Below are 15,993 nucleotides of genomic sequence, written 5' to 3'. Positions count from 1 at the left end.
AGCGGGGTCCAAGAAAGGATGGTGGGAGCAGTGCCCTGGGGTGAGCTGCCTGGCAGGGGCAGTGGCTTGTGGTCTTCGACAGCCTGCACTGCCCGATTACCAGCGTCAGGCCTTCAAGTGGGAGATGACAGTGGGGCCTACTAGAAGGCGGGGCCTGGGCCATGGCCTGTGCGCGGGGCCAGGATGGATGGGAGCGGGACCGTGGAGATGAGAGGAGGGTTGGCTGTCCTCATCAGCCTAAAAGACGTCCGAGGCGTGCCTGAGTTGGGAGTGTCCAGGAGATGGAAGAGGGGTCCTGTGGCGCGCACTTAACGACACTTACACGTCTTCTTCACCCTCCCTTCCCCAGGGTGAGGCCTTGGAGCAAGCCATCATCAGCCAGGCACCCCAGGTGGAGAAGCTCATTGCCACGACAGCTCACGAACGGATGCCCTGGTACCACAGCAGCCTGACCCGCGAGGAGGCCGAGCGCAAACTCTACTCGGGCTCCCAGACCGACGGCAAGTTCCTGTATGTGGGGCTTGGGGCTGGGGTTTTGGGGGGTGAGGCTGGGGTGGATCTCAGTGTGCAGGTGGGTAATGAGGGGTTGTGCCTGTGGTCACAAGTGTGAGTGACTCCAGAGTTGGGCGGCCTGGGTTGAAAGCCAGCCTCTGCTACTTAGCAGCTGGGCTCGCTGGGCAAGTATCAGAACTGCTTGCTTGCATTATCTCTTTTGCATTCACCAAATGTTTACTGAACACCTACTATGTGCCAGGCACTGTTCCAGGCATTGAGGGCGTGGCAGCGCACAGTTCAGTTCAGTCGCTCAGTGGTGGCCGACTCTTTGCAACCCCATGAACCACAACACGCCAGGCCTCCCTGTCCATCACCAACTCCCGGAGTTCACTCAAACTCACGTCCATTGAGTCAGTGATGCCATCCAGCCATCTCATCCTCTGTTGATCCCTTCTCCTCCTGCCCCTAATCCCTCCCAGCATCAGAGTCTTTTCCAATGAGTCAACTCATCGCATGAGGTGGCCAAAGTACTGGAGTTTCAGCTTTAGCATCATTCCTTCCAAAGAATACCCAGGACTGATCTCCTTCAGAATGGACTGGTTGAACCTCCTTGCAGTCCAAGGGACTCTCAAGAGTCTTCTCCAACACCACAGTTCAAAAGCATCAATTCTTCGGCGCTCAGCCTTCTTCACAGTCCAACTCTCACATCCATACATGACCACTGGAAAAACCATAGCCTTGGCTAGACGGACCTTTGTTGGCAAAGTAATGTCTCTGCTTTTGAATATGCTATCAAGGTTGCTCATAACTCTCCTTCCAAGGAGTAAGCGTCTTTTAATTTCATGGCTGCAATCACCACAAGACAGACACAAATCCAATGTCCTTATGGAGCAGGAAGACAAAAAACAAGGAATCACTAAAACATAGAGTATGTCAGATGGTGGCAAGTGCCGTGTGTGGAGCTGGGCAGGGAGAGATGGACAGGGGGTTGCAAGCTGAGCTTAGGTGGCCAGAGAAGGTGACTTTTGCGTAAAGAACCAAAGGAGGTGATAAGTGGGCTGTCTGCTCTCTGGGAGGTGTTTCTGGCGAGTACTCAGACCAGGAGGAGGTTCTTGGCATGTTCCAGAAGCAGTGAGGCCAGTGTGCTTGGAGCTGAGTAAGTGACATCTGGAGTGGGAGGGCTTCCCCGGTGGGACTAGTGGTGAAGAATCTGCCTGCCAATGCAGGAAACATAAGACACGTGGGTTTGATCGCTCGGTTGGGAAGATCCCCTGGAGAAGGAAACGGCAATCCACTCTGGTATCCTTGCCTGGAGAATCCCACGGACAGAGGAGCCTGGCAGGCTACAGTCCATGGGGTCACACAGAGTTGGACACAGCTGAAGTGACTTAGCACCCATGCATGCATGGAGTGGGAGAGGGTGAGGCCAGGGAGGTGACTTTGGCTTTGACCCTGAGTGAGGTCGGAGCCCTGAGGGAGCATTGAAACTGCTCTGTGGATGACGATAGTACTAACCCAAGGATCTGTTAGGGGAATACACCAATTAATATGTGTTAAACAGTCTTAAACAGAAGACGGCGACAGAAGACGAGATGGCAGGATGGCATAACCGATGCAATGGACATGAACTTGGGCAAACTGGGAGATGGTGAAACAGGGAAGCCTGGCGTGCTGTAGTCCTTGGGGCTGTGAAGAGTCGGACGTAACTTGGTGACTGAACAACAACAAGCAAAAGTCAAGTATCTGGCATATACTAAAAGTGCTGGATGTTAGTATATGTGGGTAAATGCAGTGTCTCTGCCTGAGCCTGAGCCATGGCTGAACCATGTGGCTGTCTGTGAGTTAGCTGTTATGAAAGTGTCAGTCTAAAGCTGCTTACAGCCCTGTGCTGGGGCTGCTGCTTTCCGGTCAGGACCTGGGCTCCTCTCTCAAGCAGGTGTTATCCAGATGTCAGCTGAGGTCACTCTGGTCCTGAGACATAGAAAAAGTTGGTGCCTGTCTCTTTCCTGTGGCCTCAGGAAGTGCAGCATCCTCTCCTAAGATGTGAATTCTTAAGGGCCTCCCTTCTCATGGCCCCTTCTTGGCCTGAGATCCTGCCTGGCTGAATCCTTGCTCTCACCCACCTCCCCCAGGGCTGTTCCTCTCCCAGGGCCACCCCACTTGGAGGAACTGACCTTTTCCCCTTGATTTCCCCTTCCCTGTGAGGCCTGAGCATGTGCACCAGATTATCTGCAGGGATCACTCTACAAGATTCTTGTGATAATAATAAAAAAATACAATCGTCAAATAATACAATATTTTTTTTCACCCTGCATAACAACGCTAGGGTGTAAATTGAAGTGGAGTTTGCAAAACTTCTGAGGGAATTCTTGAATGCATGTTATAGATAATACTCAGCTGCAAAGATGGCTTCTGAACAGCTTAAGGCTATTTTCTAAGAGTGAGGCTGAGGGAGCTAGGATCTGGATACAGCATAGACTGAGGCTGATGCTGGGGTTCAGAAACAGCTGGGGCAGTGACATTATGAGGGACATGACCCAGGGAGGGCAATGTTGAGACCAAGAGCCGCTACAGTGAGCCAGACTCCTGGACAGTTAGGCAAGGCATGCTCTGGGCAGAAGCTGTCGTAGGCTCTTCTTGTGGTTCCTGTCATCAGTAACTGCTTTCTCAATATGTGGATAGTTAGGGACTGAAGGTCAAAGCTGTAGGCACAAAATCTCATGAAGGAACACCCCAGTTCATCATGATGCCGGGGATAAGCCCAGGACTGGTCTAGTTCTGCAAGAGGGTGCAAGTGTGATGGAAAGTCACAGGCCCCTGTGGCCAGGAATCAAGACCAGGGCCATACTTATCACTGACCACTGTTCAGAGCTGCTGGCAAACGGATGGAATTATACCGAATGCTCTTTGCTGCCAAAGCTCACTTCCTTTCTGCCTACTTGCAACATTTGTGGTCCTGATTGATTCAACTGAAAAAGACACTTGAACCCTGGAAAGGGCCTTGAAGACTATATCATTAAGTGTTTCTTAATGGACCACAGGCCCCTTTGGGAATTGTACTGAAGCTGAACGCTACTTATAATCCCCAACACATGTTTACCCCCAGAGATTTTGCAGACAGCTACATGAGATCATGGGCTTCCGTGGTGGCTCAAACCATGAAGAATCTGCCTGCAGTGAGGAGATGCAGGTTCGATCCCTGGGTTGGGAAGAATCCCTGGTGAAGGGCATGGCAACTCACTCCAGTATTCTTGCCTGAAGAATCCTGTGGACAGAGGAGCCTGGCGGGCTACAGTCCATGGGGTCACAAAGAGTCAGACACAACTGAGTGCTTCACACTTATATGAGATCATGGTTAATCCTGAACCTCATTTTTGGAGCCCTTTTCAGGATAAGAACATCTGAGTCAGCTCTGTTCGTTCATTTTGCATGTGAGGAGACTGAGGTACACAGAGGAAAAGCAACTTGCTGGAGATACACAGAGAATCTGTTACAAGGCAGGGGTGTCAGTCCCATGCAGCAATCAATTGTAGGGTCAGAAATGGGTTTACATCCTGGCTCCATCCCAAACCAACTGTGGAGTTGAGGCAAGAGCTGTAATCTCCTTGAACCTCAGCTTCCTCATGTGCAAAATGTGGGTAATTACAGCACAAGGTGGGTATCTTGTGGAGAATGTGGTGAGATGAAAGGACAAATATTGAAGAACTGAGCAAGTATACTCATAAGTGGCAGCTTATTTCTATCACCGTTATCAGGCTCCATGTATTATTTGGTAAATATTTATCTGTTTTTGGCCGTGCTGGGTCCTCGTGGCTGCACAGGCTTTTCTCTAGCTGCAAAGAGTGGGGGTGCTCTCCGCTGTGGCGCGTGGCCTTCTCGTGGCGGTGGCTCCTCTTGTTGCAGAGCGCAGGCCCTAGGGAGCCTGGGCTTCAGCAGCTGGGGCATGTGGGCTCGGCAGTTGCAGCTCCCAGGCTCCAGAGCACAGGCTCAATCGTTGTGGCGCACTGGCTTATTGCTCCGTGCCCTGTGGGGTCTTCCCAACTCAGGGAGCAAACCCGAGTCTCCTGTATTGGCAGGCGGATTCTCTACCACTGCGTCACCAGGGCAGCCCTCTATATTTCATTTTAAAGGTGGAGCTAGAAGTTGATGTGTTAGCCTGTACCTCTAGTTTTTAAGTTCAGGTTTGAACTTCAAGGACAGAGAACTGCCACCAACTGGTAGATTTTTGGTAAACAAAGTAGAATTTGTGGTATTGAAATGTATTTGGTGAACACGCCAGTGTCTTTGCCTATATGGGACTGGCGGCTGCTCTTTTGTGAACGCTCATGTCTTGTCCCAAAGACAGTGTATCAGTCAGCCTTTGCTGTGTAACAAACCAACCTAAAGTGCTGTAGCTTAAAACACTAGTTGTTTATTCATCTTTGATTCAGTGGGTTGGCTCTTTGGGCTTAGTCCGGCTGGGTGGTTCTTCAGCTGGTTTCTTTTGCACTTGTTTGTGTGGTCACAACTGGAGGGTTGACTGGCGCTGGAAGGTGTGGGACGGCCTCACTCACAAGTCTGGCAGTTGGCAGGCTGGGGTGCCTTGGTTCTCCTTTGTGTGGCTCCCCCAACAGGCTAGCATGGACTCATTCCAGTGGTGGTTGCAGGGTTAACAGGAAAAGCAAGAAAGGGCAGGCAAGCCCCAGTGCTCAACCACTTTTCAAGCCTCTTCCTGTGTCCTGTTTACTAATATTTTATTGGTCACAGCAAGTCATGTGGTCAAGCCCTGATTCAAAACATACAGAACTAGAGTCCATCTGTTGATGGGAAGAAATGCGCAATATTGTGGCTGTATTTTTTTTTCCCCAATATTCCACACACGTTTGCAGGTCAGTGGCTGGGCATTGAGTTTGTTGTCAGTTCAAAAATCTTAAGAGTTTGGACTTATGACGTATTTTCACTTCTCAAACGGAGAGCAGTAGAAATTAGAGGCCATTACCTCCAGGCCAGCCTGCCAGTCTAATTATGGAAGCTCCTTTGTTTCTGTGGGACACTTGCATTTCTCAGTTTGTTGTAGGGTTCTCTTCCTTGACTTTGGTCCCCCCCTGCTCCCCCCAACATACCTGTTTCCTGTCTCTCCAGGTGTCCCCGAGTGTTGTGAGCTGGCCTGGGAACCATGTCAGCCTTCATTGAATTGTTCTTTTGGGAACTTACTATCTGGGAATGGATGGGATATTCACAGTCACCCCTCCGTTCTTCCCTCAGGTTTTGCCATGGGGATTTAAGGGATATTTCTCTGTCCCTTTGGCCTAAGAAAGGGTTGCAAGGTGAACTCGCATCTGTCTTGTTCACCACTGGACTCCTGCCCTTAGAACGGTGTCTGGCATGTGCTCAACACTTAGTAAATATTTGTCCCCTGAATGGCTGTCCACGGGCAGGACCCAAGCCCTGGGAGTGTGCAGTCTGAGGGTACCCACATGGGTTATCCCATGACTGTTTCCTGTTGCGTGCTGCTGGCCGACTCTTGTGTAACTCAGCTCAATCCTCTAGATTATTCGTCAGTTGTCCACAACTTCCACAGTGCCAGAGACCCCAGGAACGGCTGCCCTCCCTCCTCTGCTGGAAACCTATACTTAACCTTGTGCCAGGATGCTGACTAGTTTTACCACGGGATGGGAGGGTGCAGGGCGCCCTAAACTGGCCTGTGCGTCTGTGTTCGTCCATGCACATCCACATGTGTGTGGTTGGACAGGTTCTTACTGCATGAAGACCCCTTCTTTGACGGGCTCCATTCCCATTCATAGACATGGAAGATTTTAACATTTATTTTGGCAAACTTCCAGAAGAGTACAATCAAGGGTCTCCTTCTGTTAAAGGCCATCTGTTATAATTGATGAGTCTATTGTGATGATGAGGTGACTTGTTCTGATTTGTATGAAGGTGCCCTGTGATCTGGAGAAGGCAATGGCACCCTACTCTAGTACTCTTGCCTGGAAAATCTCATGGACGGAGGAGCCTGGTAGGCTGCAGTCCATGGGGTCACTAAGAGTTGGGCATGACTGAGTGACTTCACTTTCACTTTTCACTTTCATGCATTGGAGAAGGAAATGGCAACCCACTCCAGTATTCTTGCCTGGAGAATCCCAGGGACATGGGGTTCTGTCTATGGGGTTGCACAGAGTTGGACACGACTGAAGCGACTTAGCAACAGCAGCAGCAGCTGCCCTATGACCTAGCCAGGGACCTGTGCTTACCTTTATCGCTCAATGTATAGAAATAGCTTTGCCTCCCCAGGAGAATGGTCTTAAGGCTGTGTGTCCCCCATGAGTGACTCTGTGTCCGCTACAGATGGAAAAATATCCCACCATGAGTGGCCAGCTGTCTTCCCCCACCCACTTGTGGCCACGGGTGGCGAGATGTTGGGCCACCGAGAACCAGGCGTCCCCAGTGTATAGCCAAGTGTTGCTCCCTGAATGGCCAAGTATCCAGCTGGGGTGGCTGGGTATTAGGCTATGTAGGGCTGAAAATCCACCACGGGCGTCCAGTGTTCCCCTGCGGGTGGCCCGCTGCCTGTGCTTGGATGACTATGAGCATGGTTCTCTTCTCTGGTCGCCCTGGTGCCCCTCCCCCGGCCCCACCCAGAGTCTCTTACCAGTAGCTCTGGAGGTCAAGTGGGGCCTGACCTTGGTTCCCACAACCCCTGCCACTTCTCCATGAGGCTCTGGGGTGCAGAGCCTGTACGGTGTATGTGTGGGAACTGAGTTCCATTAGGAGGGAACCACCAGGGGCCTGGCTGGTTGTCGGGTGACACCCCCTCCTCCTCCTGCCAGGCTGAGACCCCGGAAAGAGCCAGGCACGTACGCGCTGTCTCTGATCTATGGGAAAACTGTGTACCACTACCTCATCAGCCAGGACAAGGCGGGCAAATACTGCATTCCCGAGGGGACCAAATTTGACACACTGTGGCAGGTAAGCCACTCACCCGCCCTATTGTAGGGGAGAGGCTGTTTGGGGGTGCTCAGGCTCCTGGGGAAGAGGGGAGTCCCAGCCCTGACCCCACCCCCCATAGCTGGTGGAGTACCTGAAGCTGAAGGCTGATGGGCTCATCTACTGCCTGAAGGAGGCCTGTCCCAACAGCAGCGCCAGCTCAGGTGAGTGGGGCGGCAGTGGTGGGGGGTGGGGGCCGGAAGACCACAGTCCACCTCCTCACTGTCCCTTCGGCTCCCCCAGGGGCCGCTGCTCCTACACTCCCCGCCCACCCGTCCACATTCACCCAGGTGAGTCAGGGGCCTCCCAGGGTTGGGGCCTTGGGGATGGAGCACAGTGGGCAATGGGTCCTGTTCCCAGGGTGGGGTGTGGCAGGGAAGAGTGGGGCTGCCATGGAACAGAAGAGGGCCCCCCAGCACTGTCCCTGGGAGTCCTCAGAGGATGTGGGCCCATGAGAGGGGCTGGGTGCCCTCAGCTCAGGCCCTGCTGACCCCATGGCCTTCAGCCTCAGAGACGGATCGACACTCTCAACTCAGATGGATACACCCCTGAACCAGGTGAGCCGGCAGAGGTGAGGGTGTGTGGGGGTTCGTGTCAGGCTGAGATCGGGATCCTGGCTAGGCCCTGGGTGTGTAAAGGGAGGGGCCTAGGCCAGGCCTGACCTCTGGCAGTGGGCTGGGTTGCCCTGGGCACAGAGCGTGCCTGCAGGTGTCCACGTGGGCATACGCATCACGCCCACCTGTGTGCATGTGCCCGGGGGCATGCTGACTCACAGAGGGGTACACCTGGCCGTGCCCAGGCAGCCTCGGGTATAGAAACACATCCATTCAGCACCCACTCTGTGCCATCCATGCTCTAGCACACTGAGTGCATGAGCTTTGCGGAATCCTCTAACAAACCACGAGAGGCGGTCACAGTCATTATTCTCATTTTCCAGAAGAGAGAGGAGGGCAGGGACTGTCAGGTCCCACAGCGGGCCAGGGTGGAGCTGGGCTTTGAACCGAGGAAGACAGATGCCACAGCCCACATACCTAACATGCCTGCCACAGACGCTCGTGTGTTTCACGTACGGATGCAAGCCTGTGCACACAGAGATTCACCTGGAGTCCTTGTCTGCATGGCTGTGTGGTTCATACGTAGACAAGGGTGGGCACGACACGTGCACACATGTCAGTGCACACACACACGATGTGCACACTGCAGCTGGCACACTAATGGTCGCTTGTGTAGACACACTTTAGGACCCCTGTCACACACCGAGGCATGGGTGAGAGAGTTTGTGGGTGCACATGTGTGAACACACAGGGCCACGTATCTGTGCACACGCTAGCCAGTGCACACGTTACATGCGCACATTAGATGTGGCTTCACAGTTGGTGCGACCAGGAGCACACACACGTGCACATGTGCACACACACACACGCCCTGCACGTTGCGACGTGTGCCTGGGGGCCGCCAAGGCTGCCCTGTCCCCCTCCCAGCCCGTCCCTTCCCCTGCTCCTGACTTGGGGGTGCACACCTGTGTGTGTGCCCAGTGCGGTTAGTGTCCTCAGAGAAGCCGCGAACGATGCCCATGGACACCAGTGTCTATGAGAGCCCCTACAGCGACCCCGAGGAGCTCAAAAACAAGAAGCTCTTCCTGAAGCGTGAGAACCTCCTCATGGCTGACATCGAACTTGGCTGCGGCAACTTTGGTTCAGTTCGCCAGGGCGTCTACCGTATGCGCAAGTAAGCTCCCACCTAGGCTGGGGAACCACTGTGGGTGGGGCAGAGGGGCTTGGCCTCTCCAGGCCTTGTGGGGTGGAGCCAGGATGAGGCTTCAGACTGACTGTGAGGGGGCCTTACCTGGGAGAGTTCAGGACAGTCCCGAGAGGGAGTGAGAGGAGCTGGCTAGGGGCAGAGGGAGTTTGGGCTAGCTGTAGTCACAGTGGAGTCCTTGGCTGATCGCAGGGGAGCTGCAGAGGGGCCAACCCTCGCGTCCTCCATTGATCAGCCATTGGATACATGCAGGTCATTGGATATAGGCTGCCCCTGGGGAGGGTGAAACTGAACCGGTTCTTTTTGGTGAGGGGCTAGGCTGTGAGCTCTGAGTGACGGGGAGGTCTAGGCGGCAGAGCACAGCAGCCACTACACGAGTCTGGGGAGAAGAGAGGCAGGTCCGGTGGGGATGAGGGAGTGAGTGGTCCAGGCCCATGCGGGCTCAGGCGGTGCCCCTCCCTGTGCCGTGGCAGGAAGCAGATCGACGTGGCCATCAAAGTGCTGAAACAGAGCACGGAGAAGGGGGACAAGGACGAGATGATGCGGGAGGCGCAGATCATGCACCAGCTGGACAACCCCTACATCGTGCGGCTCATCGGGGTCTGCCAGGCCGAGGCCCTCATGCTGGTCATGGAGATGGCCGGCGGTGGGCCCCTGCACAAGTTCCTGGTCGGGAAGAAGTGAGCCCCTGGGCTGGCGGGCGTTTGGGACTAGGGGCTGAGCCTGTCCACCCAGAGGTGTGCTCCACACTCATTTCTCCCCGTTCGTAGACACGTTTGCGCCTGCCGCCCACACTCATGCCCCTGACAGGTCTCAGGTTTGAGTCTCAGCGCGCCACTCGCTCTTGTGACTCCAGGCAGGCCTCTGAATTCTTCTGTCTCTCAGTTTCTTCGTTTGAAAACCTGCGATGCCCCCTCCAGGGGCCCTTGTAATCAGATGAGTTGATATTTATAAAGTGCTCAGAACAGGGCCTAGCACTCCTTGTAGGAGCTTTGTGAGTATTAGCTCTGTTGCTTCAGCCACCCCAGCTCTCTCCGCCAATTCAAGATCCACTGTGATGGCCGATTGTCTTTGACCGAAAAGCAGGGTCAGAAAACTGCAGCCAGGTTTGTTTTGTATAGCCTGGTTTTGCATTTTCAAAGGTCTCCAGAGGAAAAAAAAAGGACTATGTGACAGAGACTGTATATGTCCTGCAAAGGCTGAAATACTTGCTCTCTGGTCTTTTAGAGAAAAAAATTTGGCCAACCTCTAATACAAAGGAATTGCAGTTTCATTTGGTTTCCTCATGCCTCAAACTCTTACCCTTAGGACAGAATCTTTTACATTCATGGAGGCATGTGACCTTTAAACCGCACTCTCGCTGGAGCACATGCCTTCACAGGTCCCAGCTCAGGTACTCAGTTATTCCACAGGTGTTTCTGGGCAATTTCTCTGTGTCGGGGACTATTACCAACACTTGGGATTATCACTGAAGAGAGAGACAAAGTTCTTTGCCCTTATTCTGGTTGAGGAAGAGAGGTTTTAATAATAATTATAATAAAGTATATAGTGTCAGGCTGAGAGGTGAGAAGTGAGAATGCGAGGTTTCTGCAAACTGAGGGAGGCAGCCAAGTGCAGCTGTAGGGGAAGAGTGGGTGGCTGGTGCAAAGGCCCTGAGGTGCCTGGGGTGGTGGAGGAACCATGAGTTTGGGCCCTGAGGGTGAAGCAGAGGAGTGCAGGAGAGCGGGGAGGTGATATGGGCGGAGGTGTGACAAGGTGGATGATGCATGACCTTGTTGGCTATGGGGAGGACTCAGACATTTACCCTGAGTGAGGTGGGAGCTGTGGGGGCTGTGAGCAGAGGAGGAGAGGCAGGGCCTGAGTCCAGTGTGTGAGGGACAGGCCGTGGTGGGTGAGGACAGAGGGGGCTGTTCAGGTCTAGGCTGGTGATGATGGGGGCTGGTCCAGGTGGCAGAAGCAGACGTGGAGAGAAGTTGGGGAATACTGGGGGAATTCTGAAGGCAGAGCAGCCAGGGTTTGCTGATAGATTGACTATTGTGTGTGAAGAAGAGGAGCTGAGGGCAAGGCTTGAGTACATGAAAAGATGAAAGGGGTGTGTGTGCGTGTGTGTGTGTGTGTGTGCACCTGTGAACAATTAGGAGCTTGACTTTATTATTTTAGAGATGCCCAGGAGACTCCCTGAGGGCACACAGGGTATGCAGGCAAATGTATTAAGTTTGGGGATCATGGTGGGTAGAATTTAAAGCCTGAATGAGGGCAAAAGTTTGTGCCCGTTTTGTTCACACACTGGGTGTGTCCCCGCCCCATGTTTAGCACAGAGTGGGTGCACAGGAAGCTCCTGTTGAACAGAGGCTCAGACTTGGGCTTCGCCCCCTTGGGGACTGGGCGTCCTCTGCCAGCTGCTCCCTTCTTGCCCTCGTTAGGGAGGAGATCCCGGTCAGCAATGTGGCAGAGCTGCTGCACCAGGTGTCTATGGGGATGAAGTACCTGGAAGAGAAGAACTTTGTGCATCGTGACCTGGCGGCCCGCAACGTCCTGCTGGTCAACCGGCACTACGCCAAGATCAGTGACTTCGGGCTCTCCAAGGCCCTGGGTGCCGACGACAGCTACTACACCGTGAGCCCCCGGCCCTGGGATGCCCAGGTGGAGGGGGCTTGGGGGTGGCGGGCCCCCAAGCCCTCCCTCAGCATTATCTCCTGGCTCCCAGGCCCGCTCAGCCGGAAAGTGGCCGCTCAAGTGGTATGCGCCCGAGTGCATCAACTTCCGCAAGTTCTCCAGCCGCAGCGACGTCTGGAGCTATGGAGTCACCATGTGGGAGGCCTTCTCCTACGGGCAGAAGCCCTACAAGGCAGGCGTGGGCAGAGGCGGGTGGTTGGCTGGGTGGGAAGGGGGCCTGGGGGAGGGAGCCCTGATTACTCACACGTGCACTTGACTTTGGCTTGAGCAGAAGATGAAGGGGCCGGAGGTCATGGCCTTCATCGAGCAGGGCAAGCGGATGGAGTGCCCACCAGAGTGTCCCCCTGAGATGTACAAGCTCATGAGCGATTGCTGGACCTACAAGTGAGTGCCAGCGGGTGGGAGGGTACCTGGCTGAATTGACACCTGGGCCTGGGGCAGGAGGTTGTGGTGTCCAACAGACAAGTATCACTCTTCCCAGCCAAAGACCCACACAGTTCTTGGCCTTTCCAACCCACAGTACCTTTACTCCCCTGCGTTTGTGTTCAGCTCTTCAACACATAGACCCTAAAATGCTCTAGCACCCCAACACCCTACCTGTGGACACCCAGGGCTCCAGCATCTAAAACCTCAGTCCCCCTCAGCCAGCACTCAAGCAAGCCTGCAAGATTCAAACAAGTCAGTACTATTACCCAAAATATGACACCAATACTCAGGGCATGGGGTAATGTTCCATTGTATAATATAATTCCTCTTCCCCATCAGCCAACACATAGTTGCCCATTCAGGTCAACACTGAAGCCCCCAAATATTCAATATCCCCCACCTCCATCTGGTTGAAGTCCAGTGCTTGAACACCCTAACCCCTAACATCATCAGTATCTCCACTTCCAAGCGCAAGTAACATGCACCCAAACAAGCTGTCACCCTTCACTAATCATGCAGTGCTTAGGCATTCCAATATTTGATACCTTTACTGCCCCAACGTCAATTATTCCACAGGACAACACCTGTCACACTGAAACACCCAGACATCCAAGCAATCCAATAAATCAGTTCAGTCGCTCAGTCGTGTCCGACTCTTTGCGACCCCATGAATCGCAGCACACCAGGCCTCCCATGTCCAACACCAACTCCTGGAGCCTACCCAAACTCATGTCCACTGAGTCAGTGATGCCATCCAGCCATCTCATCCTCTGTTGTCCCCTTCTCCTCCTGCCCCCAATCCTTCCCAGCATCAAGGTCTTTTCTAATGAGTCAGCTCTTCACATGAAGTTGCCAAAGTATTGGAGTGTCATCTTCCACATCAGTCCTTCCAATGAAATGAACATCCAGGGCTGATTTTGTTTAGGATGGACTGGTTGGATCTCCTTGCAGTCCAAGGGACTCTCAAGAGTCTTCTCCAACACCACAGTTCAAAAGCATCAATTCTTCTGCACTGAGCTTTCTTCACAGTCCGACTCTCACATCCATACATGACCACAGGAAAAACCATAGCCTTGACTAGATGGACCTTAGTCGGCAAAGTAATGTCTCTGCTTTTGAATATGCTATCTAGGTTGGTCATAACTTTCTTTCCAAGGAGTAAGCGTCATTTAATTTTCTGGCTGCAATCACCATCTTCAGTGATTTTGGAGCCCCCCAAAGTAAAGTCTGACACTGTTTCCACTATTTCCCATCTATTTCCCATGAAGTGATGAGACCAGATGCCATGATCTTTGTTTTCTGAATGCTGAGCTTTAAGCCAACTTTTTCACTCTCCTCTTTCATGTTCATCAAGAGGCTTTTTAGTTCCTCTTCACTTTCTGCCATAAGGGTAGTGTCATCTGCATATCTGAGGTTATTGATATTTCTCCCGGCAATCTTGAATCCAGCTTGTGCTTCCTCCAGCCCAGTATTTCTCATGATGTTCTCTGCATAGAAGTTAAATAAGCAGGGTGACAATATAGAGCCTTGACATACTCCTTTTCCTATTTGGAACCAGTCTGTTGTTCCATGTCTAGTTCTAACTGTTGCTTCTTGACCTGCATACAGGTTTCTCAAGAGGCAGGTCAGGTGGTCTGGTATTCCCATCTCTTGAAGAATTTTCCACAGTTTATAGTGATCCACACAGTCAAAGGCTTTGGCATAGTCCATAAAATAGATGTTTTTTTTTAACTCTCTTGCTTTTCCATGATCCAGCGGATGTTGGCAATTTGATCTCTGGTTCCTCTGCCTTTTCTAAAACCAGCTTGATCATCTAGAAGTTCATGGTTCACATATTGCTGAAGCCTGGCTTGGATAATTTTGAGCATTACTTTACTAGCGTGTGAGATGAGTACAATTGTGCAGTAGTTTGAGCATTCTTTGGCATTGCTTTTCTTTGGGATTGGAATGAAAACTGACCTTTTCCAGTCCTGTGGCCGCTGCTGAGGTTTCCAAATTTACTGGCATATTGAGTGCAGCACTTTCACAGCATCATCTTTCAGGATTTGAAATAGCTCAACTGGAATTCCATCACCTCCACTAGCTTTGTTGATAGTGATGCTTTCCAAGGCCCACTTGACTTCACATTCCAGGATGTCTGGCTCTAGGTGAGTGATCATACCATCGTGATTATCTGGGTCATGAAGATCTTTTTTGTACGGTCCTTCTGTGTATTCTTGCCACCTCTTCTTAATATCTTCTGCTTCTGTTAGGTCCATACCATTTCTGTCCTTTATCAAGCCCATCTTTGCATGAAATGTTCCCTTGGTATCTCTAATTTTCTTGAAGAGATCTCTAGTCTTTCCCATTCTGTTGTTTTCTTCTATTTCTTTACTCTATCAGATCTAGTCCCTTAAATCTATTTCTCACTTCCACTGTATAATCATAAGGGATTTGATTTAGGTCATACCTGAATGGTCTAGCGGTTTTCCCTGCTTTCTTCAATCAAGTCTGCATTTGGCAATAAGGAGTTCATGATCTGAGCCACAGTCAGCTCCCAGTCTTGTTTTTGCTGACTGTATAGAGCTTCTCCATCTTTTGCTGCAAAGAATATAATCAATCTGATTTCGGTGTTGACCATCTGGTGATGTCCATGTGTAGAGTCTTCTCTTGTGTTGTTGGAAGAGGGTGTTTGCTATGACCAGTGCGTTCTCTTGGCAAAACTCTTAGCCTCTGCCCTGCTTCATTCTTTACTTCAAGGCCAAATTTGCCTGCTACTTCAGGTGTTTCCTGACTTCCTACTTTTGCATTCCAGTCCCCTATAATGAAAAGAACATCTTTTTTTGCTGTTAGCTCTAAAAGGTCTTGTAGGTCTTCATAGAACCATTCAACTTCAGCTTCTTCAGCGTTACTGGTTGGGGCATAGGCTTGATTACTGTGATTTTGAATGGTTTGCCTTAGAAATGAACAGAGATTATTCTGTCATTTTTGAGATTGTATCCAAGGTCTGCATTTCGAACCCTTTTGTTGACCATGATGGCTACTCCATTTCTCCTAAGGGATTCCTGCCCACAGTAGTAGATATAATGGTCACCTGAGTTACATTCACCCATTCCAGTCCATCTTAGTTCACTGATTCCTAGAATGTTGACGTTCACTCTTGCCATCCCCTGTTTGACCACTTACGATTTGCCTTGATTCATGGACCTAACATTCCAGGTTCCTATGCAGTATTGCTCTTTACAGCATCAGACCTTGCTTCTGTCACCAGTCACATCCACAGCTGGGTACTGTTTTTGCTTTGGCTCCATCCCTTCATTCTTTCTGGAGTTATTTCTCCACTGATCTCCAGTAGCATACTGGGCACCTACTGACCTGGGGAGTTCCTCTTTCAGTATCCTATCATTTTGCCTTTTCATACTGTTAATGGGGTTCTCTGGAGAAGGCGATGACACCCCACTCCAGTACTCTTGCCTGGAAAACCCCATGGATGGAGGAGGCTGGTAGACTGCAGTCCATGGGGTTGCGAAGAGTCGGACACAACTGAGTGACTTCACTTTCACTTTTCACTTTCATGCATTGGAGAAGGAAATGGCAACCCACTCCAGTGTTCTTGCCTGGAGAATCCCAGGGATGGGGGAGCCTGTTGGGCTGCCGTCTATGGGGTCGCACAGAGTTGGACACAGCTAAAGT

The 15,993-nt window shown here is 51.8% G+C and overlaps 1 protein-coding gene across 11 annotated transcripts in view; it reads left to right on the top strand.

Moving 5' to 3' along the window:
• Positions 1-15,993, top strand: part of LOC101112639 (tyrosine-protein kinase ZAP-70) — a 31,887-nt gene that overhangs the window by 12,609 nt on the left and 3,285 nt on the right. For 10 of the 11 annotated variants that reach the window (XM_012173813.5, XM_042246466.2, XM_042246465.2 and 7 more), the window contains 10 exons: positions 350-510; positions 7,305-7,443; positions 7,544-7,625; positions 7,705-7,751; positions 7,967-8,018; positions 8,997-9,189; positions 9,693-9,899; positions 11,643-11,835; positions 11,927-12,067; positions 12,167-12,279. In XM_012173813.5, the coding sequence (XP_012029203.2) occupies positions 350-510; positions 7,305-7,443; positions 7,544-7,625; positions 7,705-7,751; positions 7,967-8,018; positions 8,997-9,189; positions 9,693-9,899; positions 11,643-11,835; positions 11,927-12,067; positions 12,167-12,279 (1,328 nt within the window). The remainder of the gene's footprint in view (positions 1-349; positions 511-7,304; positions 7,444-7,543; positions 7,626-7,704; positions 7,752-7,966; positions 8,019-8,996; positions 9,190-9,692; positions 9,900-11,642; positions 11,836-11,926; positions 12,068-12,166; positions 12,280-15,993) is intronic. The other variant, XM_042246468.2, reaches the window with a different exon arrangement.

This window comes from Ovis aries, chromosome 3 (genome assembly GCF_016772045.2).
Source record: "Ovis aries strain OAR_USU_Benz2616 breed Rambouillet chromosome 3, ARS-UI_Ramb_v3.0, whole genome shotgun sequence".
Taxonomy (NCBI): domain Eukaryota; kingdom Metazoa; phylum Chordata; class Mammalia; order Artiodactyla; family Bovidae; genus Ovis; species Ovis aries.
The sequence above is the reverse complement of the archived record's forward strand: the minus strand, read 5'-3'. Positions and strand labels throughout refer to the sequence as shown.